The 27,716-nt window shown below is 39.9% G+C and overlaps 1 protein-coding gene across 1 annotated transcript in view; it reads right to left on the bottom strand.

The window, feature by feature from the left end:
- DAB1 (DAB adaptor protein 1) overlaps nt 1-26,997 on the bottom strand; it is a gene marked incomplete at both ends in the record, with an annotated part of 101,606 nt that extends 74,609 nt beyond the window's left edge. The window contains one exon of the mRNA XM_084291105.1: nt 26,931-26,997. Within this exon, the coding sequence (XP_084147231.1) occupies nt 26,931-26,997 (67 nt within the window). The remainder of the gene's footprint in view (nt 1-26,930) is intronic.
- Between the last annotated feature and the right edge of the window lie 719 nt (nt 26,998-27,716).

The raw sequence follows: 27,716 nt of genomic DNA, 5'->3' as shown, positions 1-27,716 counted from the left end.
GTTCTCATGTATACTACGGCTCACCATTAGTGTAAATATTTCTTTCCACCATTTCTTTCAGTCTTTGAAAGAAAAGCCTATGTAGCGAAAATCTAAGGATGCAATGGAGTGAATATGAATAGCTTATTACTTTCGCAAAGTATCTTAATTATTGTAGGTCTTACTAATCCAGACAATTAAGGCTTGATTAGGCTAAAGTTATTTTTCCTGTTCTAGTCATGTAGCTACATTTATTTACATCAAAAACCCAAAGCTGCATATACTTGAAAAGAAACCCACATAGTGAAAGAAATACCTAACTTGTAAGTGAATGAACAGAAAAAGACATTAGTCAGTGTTACTTATCAGAATAATTCCTGGCAGTTGACTGTATTTCCGTATTCTTTAAACAAGCTGAAGCAAGCCAATTCCTGTAAGATCTTAGACCCTGATTTTAAATAGGTCTAAAAATAAGAGCAATGAAAATTACACTCTCTGTGCACACAATACAAATTAACATATTGCAAAATCACCTTCACTAAATGCAAACGAAGGATGAGGTTCTGATATGCTTACTTCAGTATTAATTTGAGTGTGCCTACTGATGAATTGAGGTGCTAATTAACTTGTAAAGCTATCGGTATTTGTATTTAACTGATTGGCTGCCTTACAGAAATCCTACGATGCTCAGAACATGTCAAAAAAAAAAAAAAAAGAAAAGAAAAAAATAAAAACAAAGCTAAAAATACTTAGGTTCTCACTGTTTTGAGACATTGGTGTTTTTAAAAGCAACAGAAGGGAAACCCAATAGATAGGAACTGCTTTGCAAAATAATGAAGTGAATTAAATTAAACTATAGCCTGATGAAAATCAGTTCGGAAAACAGCACTAATGATGCTAAGAATGGAATATAACATCTCTCCGACTACATCACAGATTCAATAAGCACACTGTGCACATAAAACAATGTAGCGCGTGCAATAAACATAAACCACAGTAAAAAGGAAAATGTGTACTTTATATTAGGCAGTATACGGAAACTTAGGCCAATTATGTGCATAAAATATCGGTATATGCTTTACATATAAACAAAAAAAAAACAACAAACAATGATGGCAGCGGATAGCCTTACCAATATGAAAAGAGCCCAAAGCTGATCAATAGGAGCTAATTGGAAAGCACATGACTTAGCAGGTTCTTCCTTTGCTGAAAACCGTGGAATGACAATAACTTTTAGGGTTGTTGGCTCCACAATCTGGGATATAGGGAGCTTGGGGATATCACTGAAAAAGTAGTGATGAGCAATTACAACACTGCTGAAGGGAGGAACCCACCTGTTACGAGATCATCTATGCAGCATTTAGTGGTAATTAAAGACCACCCACACCAAATTTTAAACCTGGGTATAACATGGTTAATACTGAACAGAAGAGAGTAACTAGCGCAGAAATATATGGGGAAAACAATCAGCAGGGGGAAAAAAAAAAGCACAGAACTGTTAAATACAGATCCTTAAGTATCTTATTACATAAATAGTTAATTAAGAATAATTTACAGAAACGATTATCATTACCATATTAGCACTAATTGTTCTACACAGGAAGACAGCATTGTATAAAGCAGGATTGCCTGCCCGTTATTTCAGCACATGGGAATGTCGAGGGACTTTCTTTGGTCTCCTTAATTCCTTTCTAGCCTTAATATCTCAAGACAGAAAGACTCTAAAATAAGTTCAAATAACGGAGGTTAACATATTAAACGCAGCACCTTCTCGCTTTTATTGAAATGAGATACTTTATTTAAAATACCCATCCTTTTTTCCCTTCCTTCATGAAAATACATCGCTTACAACCCTGCACAGGGAAATGCGTCGTTGCTAATATTGTATGGATAATGAGTAGCAGGATCATGTTCTCCTAAGTAAATATGAAGAGACATAATTATATCCACATGCGGTTTAAGTCTTGAGATTTTAGATCCAATGAAAAAGTCTTCAAAGATAAAAAAATAAAATAAAATAATGGTTGATATAAAAGAGAGAGGAAAAAAGACTGCCAGGAATTAGACACAGGAGGGATGGAAAAGAGGCTTCCTGCTCTTGTTTTAAGCTAGCGTTGTTTCCTCAAATCCCATCGATGGAAGCACGTATATCTGCACACAGAACGGGGCCCTCCAGCTCTGGGCTGCCATGCCCGATCGAGTTTAATTTAGGACTTTACCAAATTGCCTCCTACAGCGCCTGTCTGCATGCAGCCAGCAGCCTCCTGGGGCAGCGAGGCCTGCCCGGGGCAGTGCGGCCTGCTTGGGGCTGCGCTCCATGGCATGGCCGTCACCTCCTGACTGCCCCCTGCCACCAGCAAGTGCCCGAGGAGCTCAGCAACAGCCACTTGGGGACTCCAAGGCCCTCCCAACCCAATACTTACGAACCACAAACACCCATAGAAGTGAATCTCTCTTCCTGGCTCTCAGACACACGGACTTCATGTTGGCCTTCCAAATTTTTCCCCCCTGAAGACAAACAGGGCCTTTGCAGCCGGAATATTTAAGCCACATGTTCTCCTCAAATCAATCTAAATCCTCCCAAATTCTTTTATGCAATGTAAAAACCAACAACATTAACACAGCAATCCCCCTAAGCGTGGTCATCTTCTATTTGCTCATTTAAAAGAAAATCAAACTGGTGTCCTTGGGTCTTTCAAGTAACGTGCTACAAGTTATTTTTAACTCAACCTGTACAGTAAAGATGTCTGCTACCTCCAGCCTGTCTGGTCTAAAAAATTAGAAACTGAATATTTAAACTTTATTTTTTTTTTCCAACTAGCAAGAGAATTAGGGGGAAGCGTAGAAGGAAAGCAGATATTTTAAGTTCTTCTTAAAATAAGAGTAACTTCTCATGGGCCCATCCCTTCACCTTTCACTGAAGTCAAACCCAGGCAGCACTAAGAGCTCTGTGTGACCTTGCCAGAGAAGCAAGCCCAGTTTTTCCTAATTATGATCCAGAGAAATATCAGTGGTGATCATCTCTCTGCAGGCCAGCCTGTCTCATGAGAATTACTCAGACGGGAGCTCTTGATATCATATCTTGCAGCAATTAAGGTCTTTGACCTCTAATCTGAAGCCGTAGCCTCGACCTTTACATAATCTTCTCTGAACCACCACCTCCTCACCTCACCTGTGATTAAAGTGAGGAACACAATCCTAAATAAATACACCAGCACAGCAGAAGAACAAAGCAGGCTGTTTAATACTGTTTGCGTTAGTGCTGGCATTTCAATATTCCTCAGACGTGAGGGAAAAAAAGCAGTAGAGCTATGCACTCACTGAGAAAAGAGCACCTCCTCACAACACGGCTAGACGTGTCATTATCATCTTCCACAAGCTCATCCTTTGAATAGTACAGCAAAACCTGAGAAGAAACACTGAAGATGGACAGCTAAATTTTACTATTTCTTACTTTCACATACTTCACCACACATGCTAAGCTCATATTCGTCCATCAGCCCCACGACTGCAGGAGGACATACCATACAGCCACCTGTTTGGCACATCTCTGTTTACAAACAGGACTCACAGGCCAGCTTATTAATAAGGATTGCAGATCTATCGACTAATTAGGATAACGAGAGAAGTCCCAGCCTGCCTCCGCTCTCAGTGCTGGGTTCTGCGTGGTTTTTAGGCCCTGTTCGCGCTCTCCTGCAGCCTCCCATCACTGCTCAGCACGCTGAAATCAGGCCTCAGCATTGGAGAGCTTCACTCCAACAATGCTGGCTAATGAAAATGACGGTGGAGGAGAAGAGAAGGGTAATGAGATGTTTCAAAAAAAAGTCACACGTGTTTGCTTGAAGGTGCAGAAACATGAGGTGCGCTACACAGACAGAAGTTTAATGACTTCTGTAACAACTGCAGAATCTGCTACCCAGGTATGGGTGTCTCCTGATGTACAACAGCTTGTAACGTGGAAGGAGCACTTGGAAAAACCTGAAAAAAATATGAACCCTGTGTTGCTGCTGGCCACCTCCGCTTGCACACAGGCCATGGGGGAGGAACACAAAGCAGGAGAACCACAGACCTGTGTTTCTAATCACAAACTCTTCTCCTTTGACTGTAATCTCTGCTGCCTGTGCTCATCCTATGCCTCCGCAGGCAGCCTGCCACCAGCACGAAGTAGCAGAGGTGACCTTTCCCCACCCACCTACTGATTCCGAGAGCAATATTTAACAGCTCCATGAGGCGCAGCAGCTAAACATTTACAGCTCTCCTATCTCCCACTCGGAGCCTCTCTGGCTAACGCCTAAGTCCTTCGCCTTTCAGGTCACTTGGTGAATTTGCAAAATCCATTATCGGAAAGTCTCTGAATATGGCTGGATGGGGTTTTGTTCCATGAAAAAATAATAATAAAAAAAATTAGGCTATCCAGGCATTCAGAATAAGTGTTCACCATTTAAAGAGCATCAGGCCCTGCACTTGGACCTTAGGAATACCCACCTCTCAGTGATATATTTGTTTATTAAAGCTTTTCTATGAGCAGCTTAGGCAAACCTCTGCTTGGCGTGGATCTAGACCCTACCTCTGTGATTTCTCAAGGCCTTTCAAGACCTATAATACTACTAAGTTATATCAAATGCATTTTCTGCTATCATTTAGATTCTTTTAAAGTAATGATTTTGTAGGATAAATGGAAGCATTTGTATTTTTTTCTCGTAGCTGCCAGGAATCTTAATATATAAATTCTTAGAAGAACCTATAAAGTCAAAATGTTTTCATTTGAAGACTGCAAACTTAATGTCATCCATGACTGAGTCAAAAGTTTACAGCATTCATCTTCAGCCCTTCTCCTGGAACCATCCTTTGGAGTCATCAATTCTAGGGATATTCTTTCTATTCCTTGGCATCGGTTTGCTGCGTTTCTTTCAGGTGAAAAATGAATCCAAGCTGAGTATTATCTCACTGAGCAGCATAGGGTTCACTTGAGCCAAAAAGAGAATGATGTTTTTTCACTTTATTTTCTTAATAGAAATCACTCACCGTGATTTTCCCAACCCCTACACTAGCTCTAATATAAAAGTAAATATACAGTTAACATGTAAAAGTAAATATATAGTTATATATTTTGCCCTATGTATAGGAAAGTTCCCTAGAGCATTTTAAGTAATGTCATTGTGGTTTGTCTTCTAACCTAAGACCTCCATTATGCTCCTGTAGAGGAGAAATATATGGCTGTAGCTGTTCATCATCAGGCACCATCAATACCATATGTTCTTTATTAAACTGCCAGTTTACAAGTGGTTTTACTGTTTTTTTTATGTCTTTTTTTTTTTTTTTATTTATTTTAATTTATTATTATTATTTCCTTGCTCTGTCATTCATCCCTTACCCATTCTTACATTTTGTAAGCTGGTTTTCTTAAGATACATGACTTGCAAACTTCTGTCTCTTGCTGAAATAATTTGAACTACTAACTAAATAAAATGGATTTTTTTTTTAAAGTAAGATATAATTCCTATAGGTTATATTAAGTCAGAGAGGAAGGATTCAAATGAAGTGTTCTCACTGAAGGAAAAGTTGTAACACCACTTCAATCTTGTTATTAATGCTAAATAAGCCACATAAGGGAAAGCAGGACTCAGCTAACAGAGAACTGCTCACAGAACCACAGACCGGATTGGGCTGGAAGGGACCTGGAATTTTTGCTGTCACTGCTGGTCAGTTCGTAATTTGGATAACAGGCAACAGCAACCAACGCCAGTGATTTTCAAGATCTGCTTTGGGACCAAAAGCTGCAAGGACAATTTTTACAGAGCATTGGCAAGCAAGGGTAAAACGTGAAAATCCTCTGCAGAATCATCTCCTCATTCTCATAGCATGTACATAAGCAGGAGCATTGGAAAATAAAAGTATATTGAAGTGATAAATGATAAGCAAAAATCACATCACATTCACTTTCATTTCCAAGTACTTCATAAGATTATATTTATTATTTGTAGTCACAGCAATGAGAAAGTTGCAGCTCAAACTATTTGCCATACTATTATTTTTATATTTATTCTTTTCTGAACTTCCACCATTTCCCTTGCAGAACAGCAGGGGGGGGAGCAGCAGGTGCTCCCACCATCTCCCAAGGGCTGCCAGCAGCATCACCCATCTCCCTCCGAGCCTTTTCCCCTCCTGTGCTATTTACTGCTCGGTGCCACTAGCACCTTTTTCTTAATCGAGAAGAAAGATGAACAGCCTAGGTAGTCAGGCTCAACTTCACTCCATAGATCAACTAAGAGAGCCACAAAGCACAGAATTTACATCCCCCCAAAAACCTGCATGTATCGGACAGCCAGCTTTGCATAGCTTCATCTGATCATCACCCACTCCTGCACTTCGAGCTTCAGTAGCAACCAACTCAGCCCAACTGAAAGGTTTTAATGTCTACTTTACAACACAAATTGCTCACTTCCTTACAGAGAAGTCTACTCTTTTATAATAAATACCTTTTATAACAAATACCAGACATGGCAAAACATAGCACAAAGAAATAATACTGGTTAAGCATTCAGCGCTTATCAATAAAGGCATAGTGAAATGCATATCAATGTCATTCAGTAAAGAAAAGGTCAGGTCTTTCTTAATTTTGAATAGTTTAATAGAATTTGTGATAAACAGATGCTTCTCTTTGAGACATTTCAGCTCAGAGCAAAGCATTCACAACCCGGAAGGTACCACTACTAGGATGTGATTTCACCAGACTGAGCATTTCAGTCATCAGCGTCTGATGTCTCACCTAGAAATGACTTGCAGTAAGAAGATAAATTTTAACTAACACAGGTACAAGGCTGATAAGCAAGAACTAAAGAGAAGCAGAGCCCTACACCCCACGCATTTCACTCTGTGCCAGTGCAGTGATGGAATCAAGCGTGACACTGCTGAGCAGGGAAGCATTGGGCTGAAACCGTCACCTAAGGGGCTCACAGAGCTTAGAGTTTTTCACAACAGTGAAACTGAGTGACGGTGAGGTAGAATGCAGCTTTTAACTCAAGCTGGATATTGGGAAGTCGATGAAAACCTTACTTCATTTGGCCCCAAAGACAGTGGTTTTTCACAGGCGTAGGTATGAGCTCTCCCAGTACTGAACGCTTTAAGCCAGCGATACACAAAAGCCCAGGGAGTGATGCCTCCACTGAGGATAAAATGTAGTTTTGCTGCTACCATTTAATACAGAAAAACAGCATTTCCTTTTGTAAAATCAATGTAGTGTATCCACCCTCTGCTGATATATAGGCTGAGGCACAGAACTTGCTAACAAAACACCAGAAGAAACCACCTGAAGCCTGGGAGGACTGGCGCAGGGAGAGGAGGCACATCTTTTTGTCTGTAGCTCTGATGTTATTTAGTATCAAAGCAGCACAAAAACCTTACTCTGGGCACAGAGTCCATAATTTTACGCCTCTGGAGTTCCAAGATTTACATCTGTCATAAATATCAGAAACATGAATCTTCAAAATCAAATATTAAAATGAGGGATGATGCTGCGTTGCACTGCTGCATGCGGTAAATTGCTGTCATTTCTTGAGGTGGCAGCATTTCAGCGGTGGCTGATTGCTTTATTATTTTTGCATTCATTGCCCATCACTGATGTATGCAGGTTCATTTTCATTTTTTAAAAGTAGCTCTAAAATAAAATTTAAAAAAGCACTGTTCACAATAGGCAGAAATTTCCAGGCAGTTTTCTGTGACTCCTTTATTTATTTTTTGAAGTTAGTACAGTGCTATGAGATTTAGGATAAAAAAAAGAGATCTCTATCTCCACTGAAAGTATTTATAGATTTGTATAGCATGTCTACTAATTCTGTGTTCAAACACACTATAAATACATCCAGCAATGGAAAACTCAAAATGTACATTAGCATGAGCAGCTTCTTGTAAAGCAGATTCTCCAGAACATTTTCTAAATGTAGCAGTTGAAGCTCAACATTCAGCGGCCTATTCATCTTCCTTATCCTTTCTACAGAAAGGGGGGGAAGAAAACAGTATTTTTTTTTTCCAGTAGAATAAATGAATTAGAAAACAACTTGCCTGTACCCTGCATGTGAATCCCACAAGGATGCAAAGCTGCTGTAGCACACTTGGTCACCATCAGCTGGAAGGTTCTTGGTTTGAACACAGCAGTGTGTTGATTTTGAACAGTGGCATCTAAATGCTAGTCCCTCCTGTGTTTCCTTCTATTTCTTGAGCACTGTGTTATCGTCCTTGTACTGCAAGGGTCGGCTTGAAACTTTCTTAACCTCTGTGCTTCTATCAGAGCTTCCTGCAAAAACGTTCAGTTTTTGTGCCCTCCCCTTTCAACATTCTCCAGTATCACATAACTTCCAGCAACAGTGAGAACTCAAAGAGAAACCGTTCTGCAAACCCTATCTTACCCACACTCGATGGACAAACACCAATGTCACAAGTCACACCCCCCAGATGGTGACTTGAGCAGAAATCAGACCTCCCAGGGGTCAGAAGGCAGGTGAGATTAGCTATCTACGTGATCACTTGGATCTGACACACCTGACATTTATTCCAAATCTTCATTTTTCTGCAGCTGTGATCTCCTTGCTCTGCATTTTGTTTCTCTAACTGCAGGTTTGTAGATTTTAGCTTGATGCCAGAACACACAGCAGTGTAAGTATCATGGTCTTGCAGTCACCCAGTGCATACAGCTCTCAATCCCAATCAGACTGCTTCACTTTCCTCTTCTTTTAAATGTTGAACCCAAATACTACAGTCCTGTATGCATTCAAACTTCAGAACTACATAAACAGAGGACAAATCAGAGAGCAGAGCATTAGTGTGTGCCTCCACACCTTCCTTTGGTTTCCTAGACAATGTGCAAAAGAAAGGGGAGGCTGCAGAAAGCCACACTTCAAATGGTGACAAATCATGGCTGTTGTTAAGTGGTGCCTGAAAATTATTCTCAGCATGAGCTCAACTAACAGAAACCATTGTCGGGATCTTTTTATAGGGTTATTTTCAATTCCACAGTAACAAGAGAATGCTTATTGTAAATAACAGGTTAATTCTGGAAAGGTGTATTAGGGAAGGTGCCTTATGGAAGAATTTGCACAGTGTAAGCTTTTCATTGCAAATCTCAGGTTACTGGCTGAAATCATGAGCAGGGCTAGAGAAGTCTCACGGTGTAAGGATGTGTGGGTATAATGAGGGAAGAAGTACCAGAAGAGGTCAAGGGAAAAGCCAGATTTGCAGAAGGCCTCAAGGATGTAGGTAGGGAAACAATCCTTGCCCTCGGCTAGCAGTGCCTCCCCAGGTACTCCTGGAAAGCTGTTGCAGCAAGTCCGTGGAGAAAATCCCAGTAACAGGAGGCCCAAAAGACTATCAGGACATGGCAAATGAAAATAAATGTTGCAGATTATTGTAGCTGCTGTCAATTTGGGAAAATAGATTATTTCCATGCTCAAAATGAATATATTGCCGTGACTGGTGGCTGGCCAGTGTTTAAGTTCTGAACTCAATAATCATATGAGGTTTTGTTTCATGATTATAAAATGCCTCCTCCAGCAATCCATAAAAGTTAAACTTTGGCTCTTATCCATGAGCTGTGCTAACCATCGCATCCTTGTGAGCTGGTTATGCGTTATCATTTGCTACTCAGCATCACTGTTTTTGCTGTTCACCTGCGACCTCCAGCAAAACACTGCAGAAACATTATATTTAGACAGAAATGGAAACGAGATTGTAATGATGCCAAAGAGCAGTAATTAAAGTGAAACAAATTAAATTGCAAAGACACTGAAAGACAATTTACTTGAAATGCTGTATTTCAGACCATCGTATTTCAGGGGAATAAAAAAACACACACACAAAAAAAATACAAACCCAAACCAAACAACACAGTTTTTCATTTAGAGTTATGGTTAATTAATTACAAAGGTAAAACCATACAGGTTTTACAGCTGTACTAGACACATCTCCTGCCTGTGTATGCCCAAATACTGCAGATCCCATACTCCCAAAGCTACTGCTGGGCTACTCTTTTTGATGGGGGGCAGGAAGAATGGAGCATTTTCAGGAATATTCTCCTAAATCCAATTTGAAAAGAAAAAAATTGATATGCATCCATACCATAAAGAGTTCAAGAAATCTGAAGTATAAAATGTGTCACATTCCTAACACTCACATGTATTTTTTTGTTCTTTGGCCCCTTCGTAAAGATGCTGTCCAAGCAACAAGGAGCCATTAAAGCAAACTGGTTGTCCTGACCAAGGTTAGAAGGTTGTATGGTTATTCCACCTCACCAGATTTCACTTTCTGCCCAGAATAAACAAATTATTAAGCAAAACACCTGAGGAAAAGGGAAGGTTAAGAACCATGCAGGCTCTAAGCCCAGTGCTTTCAGAGGGTGCAGGCTCCAGCCCCTTTACTCCAGAGGGCTGCAGGAGTGCCACCCCACTGCCACCCTTAAAATCCCATCTCCAATACTGGAAAATTCCCATCTGGAGGTACCCAGACTATAATGGTATCTTGGAATAAAGAGGGATGTAAGTATCAAACGATAATTAAATTTATGCGGGTATTTTCAAAGTAATCACTCAGCTCAGGAAAAGTGCAGCGCTAGAAATACATGCTATGCTCCAATAATATTTGTAAATACTTTAAAGAAATACCTGAAATTACAGACCAGCTATGTCTAATTTCAGCTCAGCATGACAGTTTTCCTCAAGGGAAGACAAGTCAAATATGAAACTGTCAGAAGTTCCTTCAAACTCAAGCATGATACAGCCGAAATCTGCCACACAGCCGAAGAGAAATTGAAGAAAAATAAAATAGAAAGCTCACAAAACGAGTCTGCAGTGATTTTTGTGTGCTTTTAAAAAAAAAATAAATGAGGATTTTCTGCCAAAGTTACTTTTTACAGAAGTTGTTCAAACCCAAATTTCCTTTCTAGCTGCCTTGGGCAGAATTCTCGATTTCACACGAGCGGAGTCCAAAGCGTGCTTTAAGGCACTGACACCTTCAAATCTGTGCAGAGGCAACACCTGCCCCTGAAGCCTTCTGTCATTGCCACCCGCACGCTTCTCCTACTTTCTGCCTTTGTTAACTCATAAAGGAAATCTGGGAAGAGATCGGCTTCTGTTGCTGTGCTGCAGACCGGATTCATTAAGGATCGGCCTGGCAAGGGGCTGTCAAATGAAGGGGAAAAAAATGTTTAAAGAAATACAATGAGCGTTTCCATATTTTAATTATGTCACACTGCATATTTTACCTGCAGGAGGCGAAAATATTTACAGGCCTGTATACTTTTACAGAAAGTTGTGTGTACTTGTCAGAGACTGAGGGAAAACAATAGGTCTAAAACCAAGTGAAAATAAGGTTTATTTCAGTGCACAAGGGCACATTATGTGACAGTGAAGAGCTTCCATCACCACGGAGCAACCAGTATTTACACAGCCCTGAATCCACAGCAGGCTGACTGCTCAGGCAAGTTTTCCATCCTCCTCGGTAACAATTTCATTCCAGTTATACAAAAATGATGATTCTAGTGAAGTTCCAGTTTACCTGCACTCCATAAGCTCTGTGCCTTCTTTGCTACCAAAGACATTGTCAAACTGTAGTTGTTTTGCTGGTGTTGTTGGAATTTCTGAAGTCCCAGCAAGCAGCTTCTTCCTTTAAGGCAAAATCCTTAATCATAAAGCGAGTCCATGTTTGTCTGCATAATGTCATAAAGTCTATGGTCAGGGGAACCCTAAGCACGAGACTGGCTTGACTTTTTCTGCCAGCATCTGGGATGAAGAACTTCAGTGTCTGGAAAGGTAACATCCATGGTCAGTGGTGACCATGGCCAGGAAAAGGGGCGACTTGGCCAGCAAGAACCCAAGTCCCACAGCTGGGATAACCTCACGTAATGTCTACAGGCAGCCACTGCCACAAGGTTCTTCTAACACAGGCTGAGAGCCTCTATCTTCTCACCAATTTCTCCTCACCAAATTCTTGCAGGTATTAAAATCCTGCTCAAGATGGCCAAGAGAAACTGAGACTTCTGCAAAGTCACCGAAAATTTCCATAGGAGGTTAGAGAACTGATGTTATATTCCCAAGATCCATGTTCGCCGTATCATCATCCACTCTTATTTCTTACTGATCCTCCTGTTCATTACTAAATTAACACTGAATAAAACTTTTGTCTATCCCTCAGCACATCCTTAGTTTTTTAAGGCAAATCCTTTTAAACTCACTGCTATTCCTATGTGCTTTCTGCTCCATGGCTTTTATTTTTCCTGATAAGTAAAATTGCTTTAAATACAACTATAGCACTTGCTATTTTGTTGTTGTTATGGTTTTTGTTAGTGGTGGGTTTTTCTGTCTGTTTGTAGCCCTGTACCACTCGAAGCGTTCACTCTCATACTTAAACCAATGTTAAAATTTGTGCCAGTTCCATCATAACACTGTATTTTGATCAAACTGATATTTTTCATTATTATTCAATATTTCTAAACATCCACCACAGTTAAGAGAGTAAAAACATATGAAAATCCTTTGTTCTGCCAAAGTCAAAATGAAGTACTTTTATGTATCCTGAGCCTTATCAAAACCTGTTCTTCCTTCTTTAAAAGGAATCTTAATTGAAACCAGCTAGGAGAACGTTTCATTAATGAAGTGACATTTTATAATTAGAACACAGCTCAGAACAAACTGTTTAGCTGCAAAGGTGTGAATTTTCCTTTCTTCACTGTTGTTCCCCCCTTACTGTTATTATGAAGGGGGTTAAAGGCAGCAAACTGGCTGCTGTTTCTTTTTGCTGAAAATTACCTGCTAAGAAAACAGAGACTGTCTAGAAATGTCAGTCTTTCTGCTCCTTTAGAGGAGACGAGGCACATTGGCGATGCAGTCCCATGAACACGCACTGAGCTCTGCAGGGCTAATTCAGAAAGGCACACTAGCTAGTTATTTATCTAGAAAGATACTTCCCCAGAAGATATAGGGAACAGGGCAGTTCCCATACAACAGTGCTCCCCAGATCATGCTGGCCAGTCTGCACATGTGAGCACTGCCACTGCCACTCACTTCTTGTGCCCCAACAGCTCCGCATGGGACAGCTCTCAGTCAGGCTCCTGGAAGCTGCAATCCAAAGCTGGCAGGCAAATTGCTTTGGGATATGCCGAGTAAAGTTACCTTCTCTAAAACAAACATCGCAGGTAGGATGGATGGGATGCTGGAAAGTCTCTGCATCAGTGCACAGCAGCAATAAATACCTAAATAAATACATAAATAAATATTTTCTCAACCAGACACAGAAAACTGTTACAACTCTTAATCTTGGAAGCAGAACATAAGATTGAACGACTATTTCCACTGTAGCCTTCTGCTTCCAGACACAAGTAAAATGAACATGACTTGGTTTCATAATCTGTCAGAGGAGCAGGAGTGATGAAAACACCCTTAACTACCCTCACAAAGCGAGCGTGATGCTAAGTCTTTGAAGTAGGTTAATACCACGATTACAGAATTTGCAGAGTTTCACCACGGCTTGCTGCTCCAATCTCCTTTCATACTTATCAACTAACACGAATAAAAATGCTTTTGGTACAAAGGTTAAGTACGTTACAGAGGAGTCATTAGCTGTAGCCACACCCCCAGCTGATTATGAAATAAAAATCCTCAGGGCACTATGGCTCGATAAACTCAGAGTTATTCGAGGCTTGTGGCACAACCTTCCCTTCTCTCATCATCCTGAGATCTCGTTCCCAAAGTTGGAGAGGGAAAACACCACTTGGAGAAATGGCATTGGCAGACCCAACCAAGCCTAGTGCAACTCCAACTTCTCACCTCCAAGGGCGCAATTCCAGATTCAAAATTGATTTTTTAAAGAAAAAAAAATTAAGTGTTTCTCCCAACAATCATGACTAAGAATTAACTTTAATATTACTGTTAGGCTTGAGGGGAGTAGACTGGTAAGTTAGCAACTCTCAGTCAATGAAATCCCAACCTACAGAAACACACTGTGAGGCTTGTACCTCAAAGGTCCCCGTACACAACAAATCAAATGAAAATCCCACTCTAAATGCTGGCAAAAGAAACTTCAAAAGCTAAATGTTCTCAGATTCTCTGAATTTGTTGCCTTGGTCACATCAGCATAACTATATTAATGATTTTTTGACATTATTTTGACATCTGGCTGACTAAATACTGGTACTCCAGGGATGCTTGGCTTACATAAGCAGTACTGGCAAGGGGGAGTTGTTTGTATTACACAGCTGCTATTGGTATTTAAAATCATTTACTTTTGTTTGTATTTACTATATTTTTTTTTAAAGGAAAAAATGCCCAGTTCCGTGTTTCAAATGTTTTTTTTTTCCCCCTCAAAGACCACATTCCTAAATCTTTCAGCTTGTCAGTTCTGAGCAACTTGGTTACTAAGATGGTATTTAAAGGGTTTAAAGTTTAATGCAGGCCAATAACCTTGAATATTTTAAAGAAGCAAGAAAGCAGCTTAGCCACACATTTCAGCAAGTCTAAAGAGACATCATTTGAAAGGCGTTTCTAGCTGGTGCCTCTCTATTTTCACATCTCAGGCTTTTAGAACCTTTGGTCTAAACCTAAAGGGGAAATTTTTCCCTTTGAACTGGGTTACTTCAAATGGAAATTTCATTACTAACCTTAGAGAATTCAGTCTCCTCCAAACATCATCTGCTTTGAAAAAAAGCCATCGTGTGTTTGGATATAATTAGTGTGGTAACAGGAATGAGAGGATCTGGCCTGCCGAGGTTACAGGGTGTTAGCAGAAGATGGTGGTGTAATGATTTACATCTCTCTGCTGGAGACCACTGTACGGAAGGGGGCTTGAAGAAAGGGCAGAATTTGCAGTGCTGACCCCAGTGGACAAGGATTTCATCTGATGGTCAGTAAATTCACAAATATTTAAAGTGAAATTTCTAAAGCTATCTTCACTTTTGTGAAAAACACACCAAGAAATGCACCCTGGGTGTCTCTCCCTGCTCCTCTCTCTAAAGAATTCACCTGTGCATTCCCCTACAGCCCAGCAGGAGAAAACAATGTCTAATGCAGCATGCAAATTTCATATTTTTTAATAAAACATTGTCTGATAATTCTGCATGAAGGTGTAACTCTGTCTTACCCTTTTGTGTTTGCCATCAGCTCTACATGAGAGCACTTCACAGGAGGAAGAAACTCCACCACCCTCATCCTGTGTGTTCCTTTTGTCTTTTGAACTCCAACCACACAAAAACTGATTCTTAAGTTTGCATGCTCTGTTAGACCTTAAATTGCAAACTGATGGAGATAAAAAGCTGTTTTTTGCCTTGTGTTACCAACAGGCCCTGCAGTCCTATTAAAAGCATTGAAAAGTAGATTAGAAGTGGATTTGACTTTCCTAGAAGCTGAACTTTGAGTAGGTAAGAGGTGAAAAGTAACTCCTGAAATTGATTTTGCAAAATGACAAAGTTTCAAAGTTCTTCCATTGCAAAATTACAAAATTGGCCACCAGTAAGAAAGACTCACCAAGTCAGGTTACTTGCTAGCAGTGACATCTTTATATTCACCTATCTTAACAGATGATCATCACGCAACAGAAAATCCCAAATACTTTTTTGTAGGATAATGTGTTTATGAAAGTCTTAGTGCATCCTTAAATTTGCATTGATTGCTTCATTACAAAAAGGATGAAAATCTTTCCTCGAAATCTTTTTAAAAACATTACCTTTCGTCTTAAGAACTGGAGGGTTCAATACTAATGCATAAAATATTTCATATAAGCACAAGATAACGTCACCCAATAAAAATCCTGTAACCAGTTGCTCTAAGGACATTCAGCCCCACATTTGACCGGTTCCACCACAAAAAAAAAGGAAAAAAACACATCCACACACCTCCCTTTATGATCTTCATAATCTTTTCACTATGTTAGCATTTATGCATTGAATAGAATATGAGGAATTACTGAATTAAGGATTTATTTTAGAGAGTTTACTAGCTTTTCAAATGTATGGATATATATTTGCTTTATCTTTGTTTGCTGAAATGACCATGTCCCTGAAAATGGTTACGAGATAATTTAAAATGAATGACTAATGAAATAAATCTAACATCAAACATGTTTTTAAACAGAATGAAGGTTCACTGCTTTCAGAAGATCCCCAACCTCACCCACCCCCCAAATCCTTGTTGTTGACCTTGCTGTTATATCCCTACATTAAAACATATATATGAACCTATACATTAGCATTAAACAGGCTTTCAGGCTGTTAGATCTCCTTTCATGCTGTTTTTGAACACCAAATTTCTGTTTGCTTCACTCCAGCAAGTAGCCCAGCAGCTGGTGGGACTGCCTGTACTTGCCTAGTAGGGAAGAGTTTGACCTAAAGAGGAAGATAAACCTGCATTATCCTGGACCACAGTAAGGTGTGCACATATGGATGAGCTACAAAATACAGACCTTTTTAACATCTAAAACAGTGCTACATAATTCCTAATAAAACTTCTTAATATCACTAAAGACTGTTCCTCCCTTTCTACCCATCCCTGTGGCAACATTAAGCATCCCTATCTTAACTTCCTCACAGCTGCTGGGACCTCAGTCCCTTCTCCTCTCATCACTTATGCCTGGTCATCTCTTATTTGTTCAGAAAGTGCTGCCAAAATAACCCCTCCTGAATGTTGCTCTGACTGCATCCCTCTGAAGCCCTGCACCCATTTCCATTTGTTCGGCCTATTCATTTTACACTTACTGTTCCCTTCTTCTAGCCAAGCCAGGCTAATAAATAAATAAATAAATATCCACATTTAAAATATTCAGATTAATTCACATTCTGATATTCTCCAAAAAGAGAAAGGTGTTGCAAAAGTAAACTAAGGAATAAAAGGTGAAGAAAACAACGAGATGCATACATGTCAAAGCGGCCTATGGAAATCACCTGCACGATGAGACTTCCCCCAGAAATCCTGCCTCAGGATCAAGCTCTTCTCCCACCCCTGTGAATTGGAAGCAATCCCAGCTACTCTGAGACAAAGCTTCTTTTCAGAAACGTTACTTGGATCCGGGCAAATTCCTTAATGAAGTCTTAGTTGAAAATACTACCTATGAAAAGCTCCTCGGTTAACAGATCTCATTTTGTTGAAAAAAATATCCAAAAGTAATCACCTACAGTTTTTATTTTTTTAACAAAGCAATATGTAAGAAAAGAATATTTTTAACATGTAAAGAATTTAGATCTTCTGGTGCTCTCATCCAGATCCATGTGCTCAGGTTGGAGGATCCTGACAACAAAGCATGCAGCTACACCTTGACTGTGGAGCGCAGAGGCAGCAAATGGAGCACATCCCCTGACCACTGGCCTTCCATTCACTGAACAGGGCAAAGGTCTCCAGGAAATAGCAATACCAGATCAGCTCATTAAAAATTGTATGAAAATGTCTATCCTGAAGGGATGTTAAATTAGGCTTACCCAGGCAACTTTGAGTCTGTGCTTCCTTAGAATTTCAGTGCTTAACCTTACAGCCCCAGCATTTCTTTAATGCAATTAAATACAGAGGCATAGGTATAACATATTGCTTTAGTTACAGTCTAGCAGAGAGAAGGAAAATAGGTGAGACAGATAAAGAACTCTGTAGGTAGCTTTCATTTTGATCTCCCGGCGTCTCTGTAGAATTGCCATCTCTTTGACACGCTCACTACAGCGGAGGCTGTGTTCTTCCACTTGCAGTCCCGCGGAGAAGTGCTGATAGCACAGTATATTTAAAGAGACATTTCAGAGTCTGTGCACTACAGAGAAGACCGCAATCCATAAACATCCTTACGCCAGCCAATGTAGTAAATAGTAAACACGTACACACAACCATGCCAACATTACACGGAAGGTGTACCCAAATACAGCATGCATCCAGTTTCCCCAATGTATTTAATTCACTTGATGTGATTCTGTACATTTGAGCTCAGTGTACAATTCATACCAGCTACATGAAGTATAAGAGAAAGGATTAATTCAGTAAACTGCTACTGATGTTTTTGCCTTCTACCTAATTAGCAGCATGCTGGTCCACATTATTGTGATGTTTGAGCATTACGCTCCTATTACTTTGATGGCAATTTTATATTTAAAAATGAAATTAACATCTAACCTCAGAAGACTTGCGCTTAATTTCATTTCACTCCTTGAATCATCCTTTTCATTATACAGCTTCTTCTCCAACTAAACTGAAAGAATCAGAGGCAATTATAGATCACAGATTAGCTGCTCAGCACTTGCTAGGAGTTAAAATGGGGGCAGGTATTAAAAACAAGTTGGCTCCAGAAAAAGCTGTTCCTCCTGGTGTTGTAGTTTTCTCCTGGGTTGACTGTTAACACTGCCATGCTGTAGTTTTTAAAAATACAGTCCCTGTACAGTTAGTAAGTAAAGCAGACATCTTCCTTTGTATGCAAAACCAGCGTCAAGCAGGACTCCAGGATTTTACCCAGGTCATTTAGGGGATACTCCTGGCAAAGGAGGAAAGCTACCAAAAAGCACCCCAATTTCTCCTTTGCTGCAAAACCAAAAGCATTCACTCATCTTCAACTTTGGTTGCTAATTTCTAAAAGGATTTTTACACTGCTTACATTGCAGAGGACCTTGACTCTTTTTCACACTGTATCTGCTCAATTAAAATCCCATCATCTGAGACAAGCACTAACATACACATCGAAACAATTGTACTACTACCATTAATTTAAAATACCAGTTAACTGCATGTAATACACCTACCAATGATTTAACTATAAATTGGCCTATGCTAAAAATAAAAAAATATTTTGATTTTTATTCAGCTTTGTTTTCATACCCAAGACTCACACAAATACAAAGTTCAACTAAATAACATGATCTTATCTGCAAAACCAAACAACTGTGAAAGCAGAGAAATGCCTTTTTTCCTGTTTTTATGCTAGCGCTAGCTGTTTTATTTAACAATGATTAGTTAGAAACAATACAAATTATGTGTAATTATTTCTGAAAACACTTATCTGTAATAAAAATCCATTTTGAAGAAGAATGGTGCAGTTGAGCACATTTCTCCACCTGTCTTTGGACAACACAAACACTTTCCATATCATATTAAGTTTACTCCGGATGGCCAATGATGTGACTATTGATTATATAGCTAAAGTGCATCGTCTACCAGAATCATAGGCACATCTTTCCTTTACTCCTGAGGAGCACAGAGAATTTCTGGGCCTGACTTATTTATCATTGGGAGCCTGGGTCTGTTGGCCAAATCCACTGTGTGCTCCCTTTTTAGCTCTGAGAACAAGAAAATGCCATACAGAATAAACGAAGGGCCTGCAAATGCAGCCACAGTCCATGTCAAAAGGCTGGCAATTCTGCAGGTGAGCTTTTCTTAAGAGTGAGTGACCAGCATTCAAAAATCCTGTGACATGAAAGATCAAGGGCAGTGATTTTTTAGCTAAGGTTTCTGTGACACAATACTAATGCTTATTTATTTCAGAGAAAACTTGGAAGCTCTACAATGCTTCCATGATTGCTGGGGTCAAGCAAATTTCCCAGATTTACTTGTCTTTGATTTCCCTTCTGTGAAATGAAGCCAGTTAGCAACACAGCAGATACCTGAGTCTCTAACCTGTATTTTACAGAGGGGCACTTTGACTTATTTTATTCTTCCTTGCAGAACTTCCCATACCAACAATGGAAAAGGCACAGTCTTTGAGAAAAGCAGAAATGTTGAAATACATGTAATGCAATGCACTGACAGAAATGTCATTCACTGGTATTTATTAGGCAAATATTTTTGCACGAAGAATTATATAAAAAGCATTATCATCATTAACAGAGGTGTCCCTGTAGAGCACTTCTGTGTGAACAGTATTAGAAAACTTTTACTAATCCAAACCTCTTGAGGCATTTTAGCTACTAATCTGGGTGAATCAAGTCATTCCTCCTCCATTGCATTCATCACGGTATAATTTTCCTCCCTGAACTCTCCAAATAACACTTCTCATTCACAGAGGTCGTAACACAAACTTCTCTTGGAGCCTTTTCAGTGACTGCAAATGCAGAAGTGCTACCCCTTGACCAGCCCCAGCCCCTCACTCCTGCTGCATTTCAACCACACGTCGGACATACCCTAATGGTGCAGAGGACGAAGCCAAGAGCAATGTACAGCACCGAACAGGATTTGTGGGTGATGCTCACTGCCAGCAGCAGATTTCCTACCGTACAGGCAGCCCTGGAGCACAGGAACACCTACCTATGTTTAATGACTGTTTCATGAGTCAAATCCTCTGCAGAACACGCGTTGCGCTAAGCTCCTAATTGCTGGTTTCAACTGAAATGCTTTGACGACTGTTAAAATATTGAGAAATGATAACGGAACGGGAGCTCTCAGGAAATGTTATTCTTGCACTCCACAGATTATTGATTCCTCCGCTGAGGAACAGCAGAGTAACAGATCTCCAACCTCCATTTAGGCAGACCTGTCTCTCAATTAAAAACAACAGTAAACATTTTAACTGCAGCAAGAGACAACATCCATCTCCCTCTAAGAACGTTTCAATTAACACAACCACGGACCCCCTTTGGTTGAACGCAGTATTTAAAATATAATTCATGAGCTCTCTAATTTATGATAGGTTATTGGATAACTCTTGTTAATTACAACTACACAATGTCAAAATTAATGATTTTCCCACCCTCTTTCAACTTGAGAATGAATTCATAACTTATAACAAGACTCAAAAGATGTGCAATTAATATTGTCAGTAACCACTTCACAAAAGAGATTTGTTAAAGGCAGGCATGTGGACTCAATTAGTATATCAATTAATGTTGCTGTTACTTGATCTATAAATTATTGAAGAACTCATATAGCTACTGCAAGGAAACAAAGCAAATCCACTCCCCGTCAATGAAACAAGCTCCTGACTGAGCTCTTCTTACATTATTCTTTACATCAAATGTGAATTCTGCTGGATTCCACGAATCTTAGCTAGGTAATCAGAAACACAAACGAACCTCAAACAAATCTGACAACTTGGAATACCTCCTTACAGTGATGGTGCTTTAATTGTTGCTAGCTGATTGTAATATGGCCGGAAAAAAATCAACTGTCCGTGTTCAATGCTTACTCATTTAAGTTGAAGTTCTAACCTGAAGATGAACCTGCAAAAGATTTCTATGCATCAGCAAAATCCTAACTTTCACGTCAACCAGAAACCTTCACCCCCCTCTCAAATTCAGCAGTGATTAGGCTGAAGATAAGATTCAAATGGGGTCTAAGAAACCTGAAGCAGGACTTGGGTTGCATCAGACACCTGTGATCAAAACTGATAATGACAAAACATAACCTTGTTTAAGGGCTGCTTATCCCCAGAGGCTCCTCAACGAACTAGAAACCTCCTGTTTGATCTTAGCGTGACTACAGTTTAGCTTCTGGGAATATAAAGGGCTTCCTTTAGATGGTTAGATAGGCTCCAGACCCTCATTAGTTTTTAAAAGGCCCAGGAAATAGATGTGATCTGCCAGCGGCCCGATCTGACACACGTGAGTGGTCCTGGAGCCACGGCGCTCCTTTTAATTAGCGGGCACACACAAAGTAGTGTGCTATGTACGCTTATGCTCTTTGCAATCCTGGTCCCAAGAGGACCAAACTCACATCTGCCCGCACCAAGCACTGGCAGGCAGCATCCTCTGTTCCTCCTGGGGCAAGCAGGATTCCCTACCTGGCTTTGGGAAGTGCCCTGAGCTAAGTCCACTCGCTCTTTCCCTGCTGAAGCACAGCTGTGGAACTTGCCTTTTCCTTCAGTTAAATCAAAGGTGCCCGAGTCCTGGCTGGAAGAAGGCACCTAGCTCTGGTAGAGCTGCAGTGCCTCACAGCCCCTCTAGCTTTCACGTTTTATGGGCTGGTTAAGGCAATCCCCAACTTGTCTTCATGCCTGCTGCAAAATCTGTTGCCGGACGCCACGTGCTTTCCATGCACTGCAGTGGAAACCTATTAAATAATGGGAATTTTGCCCACGGGGATCCTTAGCATCAAAGATTGTTAGGATGATTGTCAAGACGCCTGAGTTATTTTCCGTGTCTTGCTTCTGTTTTCGGAAGGCCCTGCCATTTTGGAAACTGAATCAAGTCTTACAACAGACTCTGTGTAGAGGATTGACAAGAGTTGATTTCACAAATAAATAAATAAACCCTAAGCCTCAAATAGAATAATTACAGAATTTAAGTGCAAGAGGAAGAAATCAAATCCCTAGAAAAGCTTCCTGGCTTCCCACAAGCAGAAGCAGATCTGCATTCAAATTTGATAGCCTGGCTCACTTCTTTACAAACCTTTCATTTCAGGTTTCTTGTTAGATTTTAAAAGAGGGGATTTTCCAAGGTGGATCAGTGTGGATCCACCACCAATGCAGCTCATTTCCCCCAAGGAGGTTTCTAAATCAATTTTAATTCCAATAGGCTTAGGGAAATCTGTTTTCAATTTGATTCATTAATCCATACATGTTTATAAAGTGCCTTTCCCCCCCTCACGTACTAAAAGGCAATAACGGTTTATGTTTCTAACAGCTCTGGCTAATAAAAACTTCCGATTTCCTATCTTAAATGCTACAAACATGTAATATTTATTCACCTCTAAATGAACCAGACGACATAAAGAAGTGGAAAACAACCAGCCTTTAACAGTGCTATTTGTAATTAATGTAAAGTCTATTTGTAATTAATTCTTTACACTGTTCTTAAAGAACCCATGATTGTTGGCAAAATCACACAAAAAAAAAAATCACCAAGAAAGTCCTAGAATAGAGCTCCTGAGAATTTTGTGTCATTTCATTGTACAAACCAGCATGGTAACTCTTCAGGACAACTTTTAGACTTCGAGCAAGTTCTCACAAACAGGAGTAACAACATGGATTTGCTGGGAGATATCAGACAAGAGTGGCACAAAGATTAGTGCTGGAGGTCAGGGCTGCAGAAATATAGGCTCCTCTAGTAACAGCTACTGAGCTGTAAGCTCATAAGGTGGTGTGAAGTGTAGAAAGGAGGGCTGTGGAGGTCACAGGGAAACACGGCTCCTCGGTTGTTGAGCACCGTGACAGTACAAGGAGTACAAAGCAGCAATTCAGAAGGAAAGCAGCAGCTTGGCTCACCTCTTCAAGTCAGTTCAAATTCCTGCCGTGTCCCTGGAGCATGACCAGGTCCCTTTTCCAGAAGATCCCATCCAACTCTGCAGTATTTACCCATCAGATCAATATTGGCTGAATAAAAGGCCAAATTAGCACTGGGCTTTTAGCAGCCTATTTTTGAGATTATGCATGGTGATAGCATTAACACTGGAAATTACAATTTGATGTTATCGTGTGAGTATTGAACTTACCTACAGTACACATTAGAGTTTTGCAGCCCTGATTTTACTTAAACAGGTGAGAGGATTTCATATATAGGTTTTTGTTCTAACTTTAGTGATAATCCTTCCAGTAACTCTCATAACAACATTGTCTTACCAACCAGCTCTGGTGATAACAGAGAGAGACCAAAGCTACACGAAGGACTGTAAAGCCTGTGGCTGTAAAAATGTTGTGCCTAATGAGAAATGTTTTAAATAATCTCTTGTAAGAGAACTGCTTTGCATATGACTACAGAAGGAGATAATTGTTCTAAAAGTAAGATCCTATAAAATCTGTGACTGCACAGGAGCGTTAATGTCATGTGCTCCACCTGCAGCAGCAATCCAACCACGTCCCTGTCACCAAAAGCCTTTGTTCTTAGATAGGCAGGGTACGTGTCTGTGTTTCCCATCACCATATAAAGTGATACATCTGAGTGCTGCAAGTCACAAATTCTCAGTGAACACCAAATAATTATTACACCAAAAGTTGAATTCATTAAGAGCTTTCATGAGGAAGTTTACTTGTATCTAACCTGCAGCTACTGAAGAAGCCAGCAGACCAAGCACCATTTTCGTTTTCTGGGAAGAGGAAATAGTGAAGGGCACATGCTGTAACTTTTTTCTTCTTTTAAGAGGCCATACACAGCACAAATATGATCTGGCCCATTCTCCACTGCTGCAGCAATCAATGTGATACTACCTAAAGGCCATTATAAGCAACCATAGAAGAATTTCAGGCACACCCCACCCTGCTGCCAGGAGTTAGCCCACCCCAGCAGCAGGATGGTGCTTCTGCCACCACTAAATATCACACAACTCCTTCCAGACTTTTCCTTTAAGCTGTCCAGACTATAAAATTGTTTGATTAATGGTATTACAGTGCCCTTACCTCTCAATAGGCACTACATCACAAATGCACTGATCACACACCTGAATAACCATTTCCTTTTTGCCCACTGTACTTACAGTAGCAATAGCAGTTTACATTTATCTAACATTTTATCATGTTTGATACTCACATACCTAACAAATCCTAGGAATTAGGCTTTGTATTATCTCAACACTTCAAGTAAGAAACAGTACCTTAATATATCCTCATACAGCTGTACAGAGATTTACAGATTTAACTGATGCTATACTCTGCTGTGATCCAGGAGGATGCTGTCCCAGGCTCTAACTCTACAGCAAGCCTTATTCCCTTTCGGTCACCCCAAATCTTCAGCATGGGGCAGATCTGCAGGACAGTCACTCTGTTAGGAAGCTACTATCAAACTTCCCTCCCCACTGCTGTATGGACGTGGTTGCGTGGCTCTTGCAGAGGTACGAAACCTGACTCACTGGAAATACATGAGAGCTGAAATTTCTCTTTATAAAGCAAGGGCTAATTTCTTGGGAATACTCAGTTCCATTGAATAATCAAACTCATTGATTAGAAACATTAGAAACTTCATGTTTGTACTTGCTACCTGCCAGTGCTTGCTGTTAATGAACTTGGAAAAAAGCTTCATGCTTTTCCACATGTCCATCACCCCTACTATACAGAGGAAGGCTCATTTGTTGAAATATACACAAATATATACAATCCAGCCACGAGTAAATGAGCACACCGAGTTTCTTTTGACTTTTCACTACATGGGATTTGAATAACAAACACTGTCTGGATTGTATACCTTGTCTGTCTAAAGCAATCACCGTACCACGAGGCTTTCGGATGGCTGGATGAGATCGGACATGCACGCACAATACAGAACACGATTAATTCTGGAGATGTGCTGCTGCTGCACACTGTCCCTTCCAGTTCCTCAGCTGCTTCTACGTGCTGCACGGAGCTCTGATCGCTGCCACAGGACATATTTTATACTTTTTCTCAGCAGTGAAGGTAATTCTCAGAATTTCCATTTGGGGGCTAGAATCAGATTTTGTGCAGAGCAGCATTCAGTTATTATGATTTATGACGGTGTTTTTAGAAGACGTATATTGAATATTTTATTAACAAACAGCAAGTTTCTAAAACAGTTGTTTGCCGTTTTCAGAAGTATCACCCTCCAGCAGAAGAAATAAACACAGAAGACAGACATCAAAAAGATGTTATCTGTATCGCAAAGAACTGAGATTTTTGAGTTTGCCTGCCTGCCCCAAAATGCTGCTCGTATATCCAGCTTTACTTTCTTTACTTGCCTTGATGAGCATCTCTCTCAGATCACATTCCCATTTACATCAAAGTTCCCCTATTTTGGCACAGCCTCCTTTTTATCTCAAATGAACCATTTCTTCCTTGTGAGCTTAGGCCTAGAGCAGCAATAAGGACACTAAACCATCTTCCCAAATATGTGCTTAAAATGTTTAATTGCTGTGGCTTTTACAAAAACCTAATGGGAAGATCTCTGATACAAAAGCTATAGCAATCACAATGATTAATTAGCAGGTTGGTAGAATGACCACAGTAAAAGGTGTAAGTGCCCAGAAGATGAACAGGTTATTAACAGGTACCTAGCAAAGTATGATTTGCAATACACACAGAGTACCATTTGCAACACACACACAAATATGAGCGAAAGCAAGCAAAATCCTCATCTAGAAAAACATGCAAAATCCTCAGAAGGAAATGGTTAAATTATGTATGAGCAAAAAGAAACAGAATGATGAATTGAAAGGCTCACATGAGGGTCTAAAGGGCTTTTAAGGGTTCTTTTTGCTGTTTTACTATTTTTCCTTTTAGTTTGAGTAATATATATTAAATTCAGCTTCAATCTCAACTTCATTATCTCTGTAGGTTTAAAATACCACAGACAGCTACAATGAACAACATAAATTACCACAAGAGTTCAAGGTTTTGGTTTCCAAGTTCAATGGCATTTGAAAACACAAGCAATAAAAAACATCCACAGAAATGTAAGAAAAAACATCCCTACCAAAATCTAACAGAACTCCTACTCAAGAAGCACCAGCTCACAGAATTACATTTCTCATGCTTATCTGCCCGAAGAACTGCGCTACAATCTGAAGCAAACTTGTAATTATAAATCTGAAATCATCTAGCCATGCATTTATTCGGAGCTTCTCCTTATTTATCTGGGTTTTCCTCCTCCTTGTTTCTATTTCCTTTACTAGATTACAGTTAATCTCCCTACAGACAGTTAAAGAGCTCTCTGTAGCTTCACAAAATGTCAGCAAGATTCCATCTTCAGCAACAGAAAGTGCATTTAAGCTCCGGTAAGTTCCAAAATGAAACAGAAACAAAGCCTTTAGAAGAAAATATTTATCATCAGAGAAAACAGCTATCTTTTGCTAAAAGTGATTTTTAAAGTGTGTTTTCATTTTGAAACAACTGCAACAAAGTAAAAATTATTGAAGGGAAATACAGAAGTTCCTTCTTATATTTAAAATACATCTAAATAATGTATCGTGTCAGAGAATCAAATCCCATGTTCCCTGACCAGGCAAGACTTCCACTAGACTTAACAAATTTTACTTTCATTGAGTGCATAGACAACAGAAGAATCACAGAAGCATAAAAGGTGGTTGATATAAGAGCTGATTAGAGTAGAAAATGTGTAATAATACAGAGAAATTAGTCACTACCTTTCTTTTTGGAGTCTTTCTTTGTGCTGGTTTTAACAGCCACTTGAAGTTCTGTCTCAGTTGACATCCTATATCCTTAGTCCTCTTCACACAGATCCAGTATCTCGGTCAGGCTCATTTAGAACGTCTCGCCAAGAAAATAATTTAGCCTTTCAGATTCTATAACCCAAACAGTTCATCTCATTCGCTCCTTTTGTGTGCTGTGAAAGAAACAAACAAAAAGTAAGTCATTTTATGAGTTTAAAACATGGTGGGGTGGGGAGGGGTGTTACTGGGGAAGAAACCTATGAAATTCGCTGTCTACAGACAGAGAAGCCCTGATTCTATTGCCTGCAACTGTATTTGATGAAACACACGCATCCACTCCCATTGGAGATGTTTTGGCATATCTGAGATGTCTCCAAGGACTAGATATGCCACACGAGGCGCACAGAAGACCTGTACTTCTGAACCAGCAGCTGGAGGCCAAGGATTACAAGCTGGGGAGTAGCTGGCAATGTCACGAACAGCAAAACACTCCGCAAGGATGCAGTTCTTATATGCAACAAGGTAAAAACATAAAAACCTTAAATTCAGATCTTTGCTCCTCAAACGCTCTTTCAACTGTTTTCATTCTATTACTTGAACAAAGACAAATGAAAAATGTATTCGTTACCCATACTGAGAACATGATACTTCGCCACTTCTCTTGCTTATGATAACGTGCATGTTCCAGGCAGAAAAGGATCTGCCTCTGTGTAACAAAGCTGTCATTCTTAGCACCCATCCAACAGTTTTTCCTGCAAA

Source organism: Netta rufina (assembly GCF_964035555.1).
Source record: "Netta rufina genome assembly, chromosome: 8".
Classification (NCBI taxonomy): Eukaryota; Metazoa; Chordata; class Aves; order Anseriformes; family Anatidae; genus Netta; species Netta rufina.
This window is presented reverse-complemented; position numbering and strand designations above follow the sequence as displayed.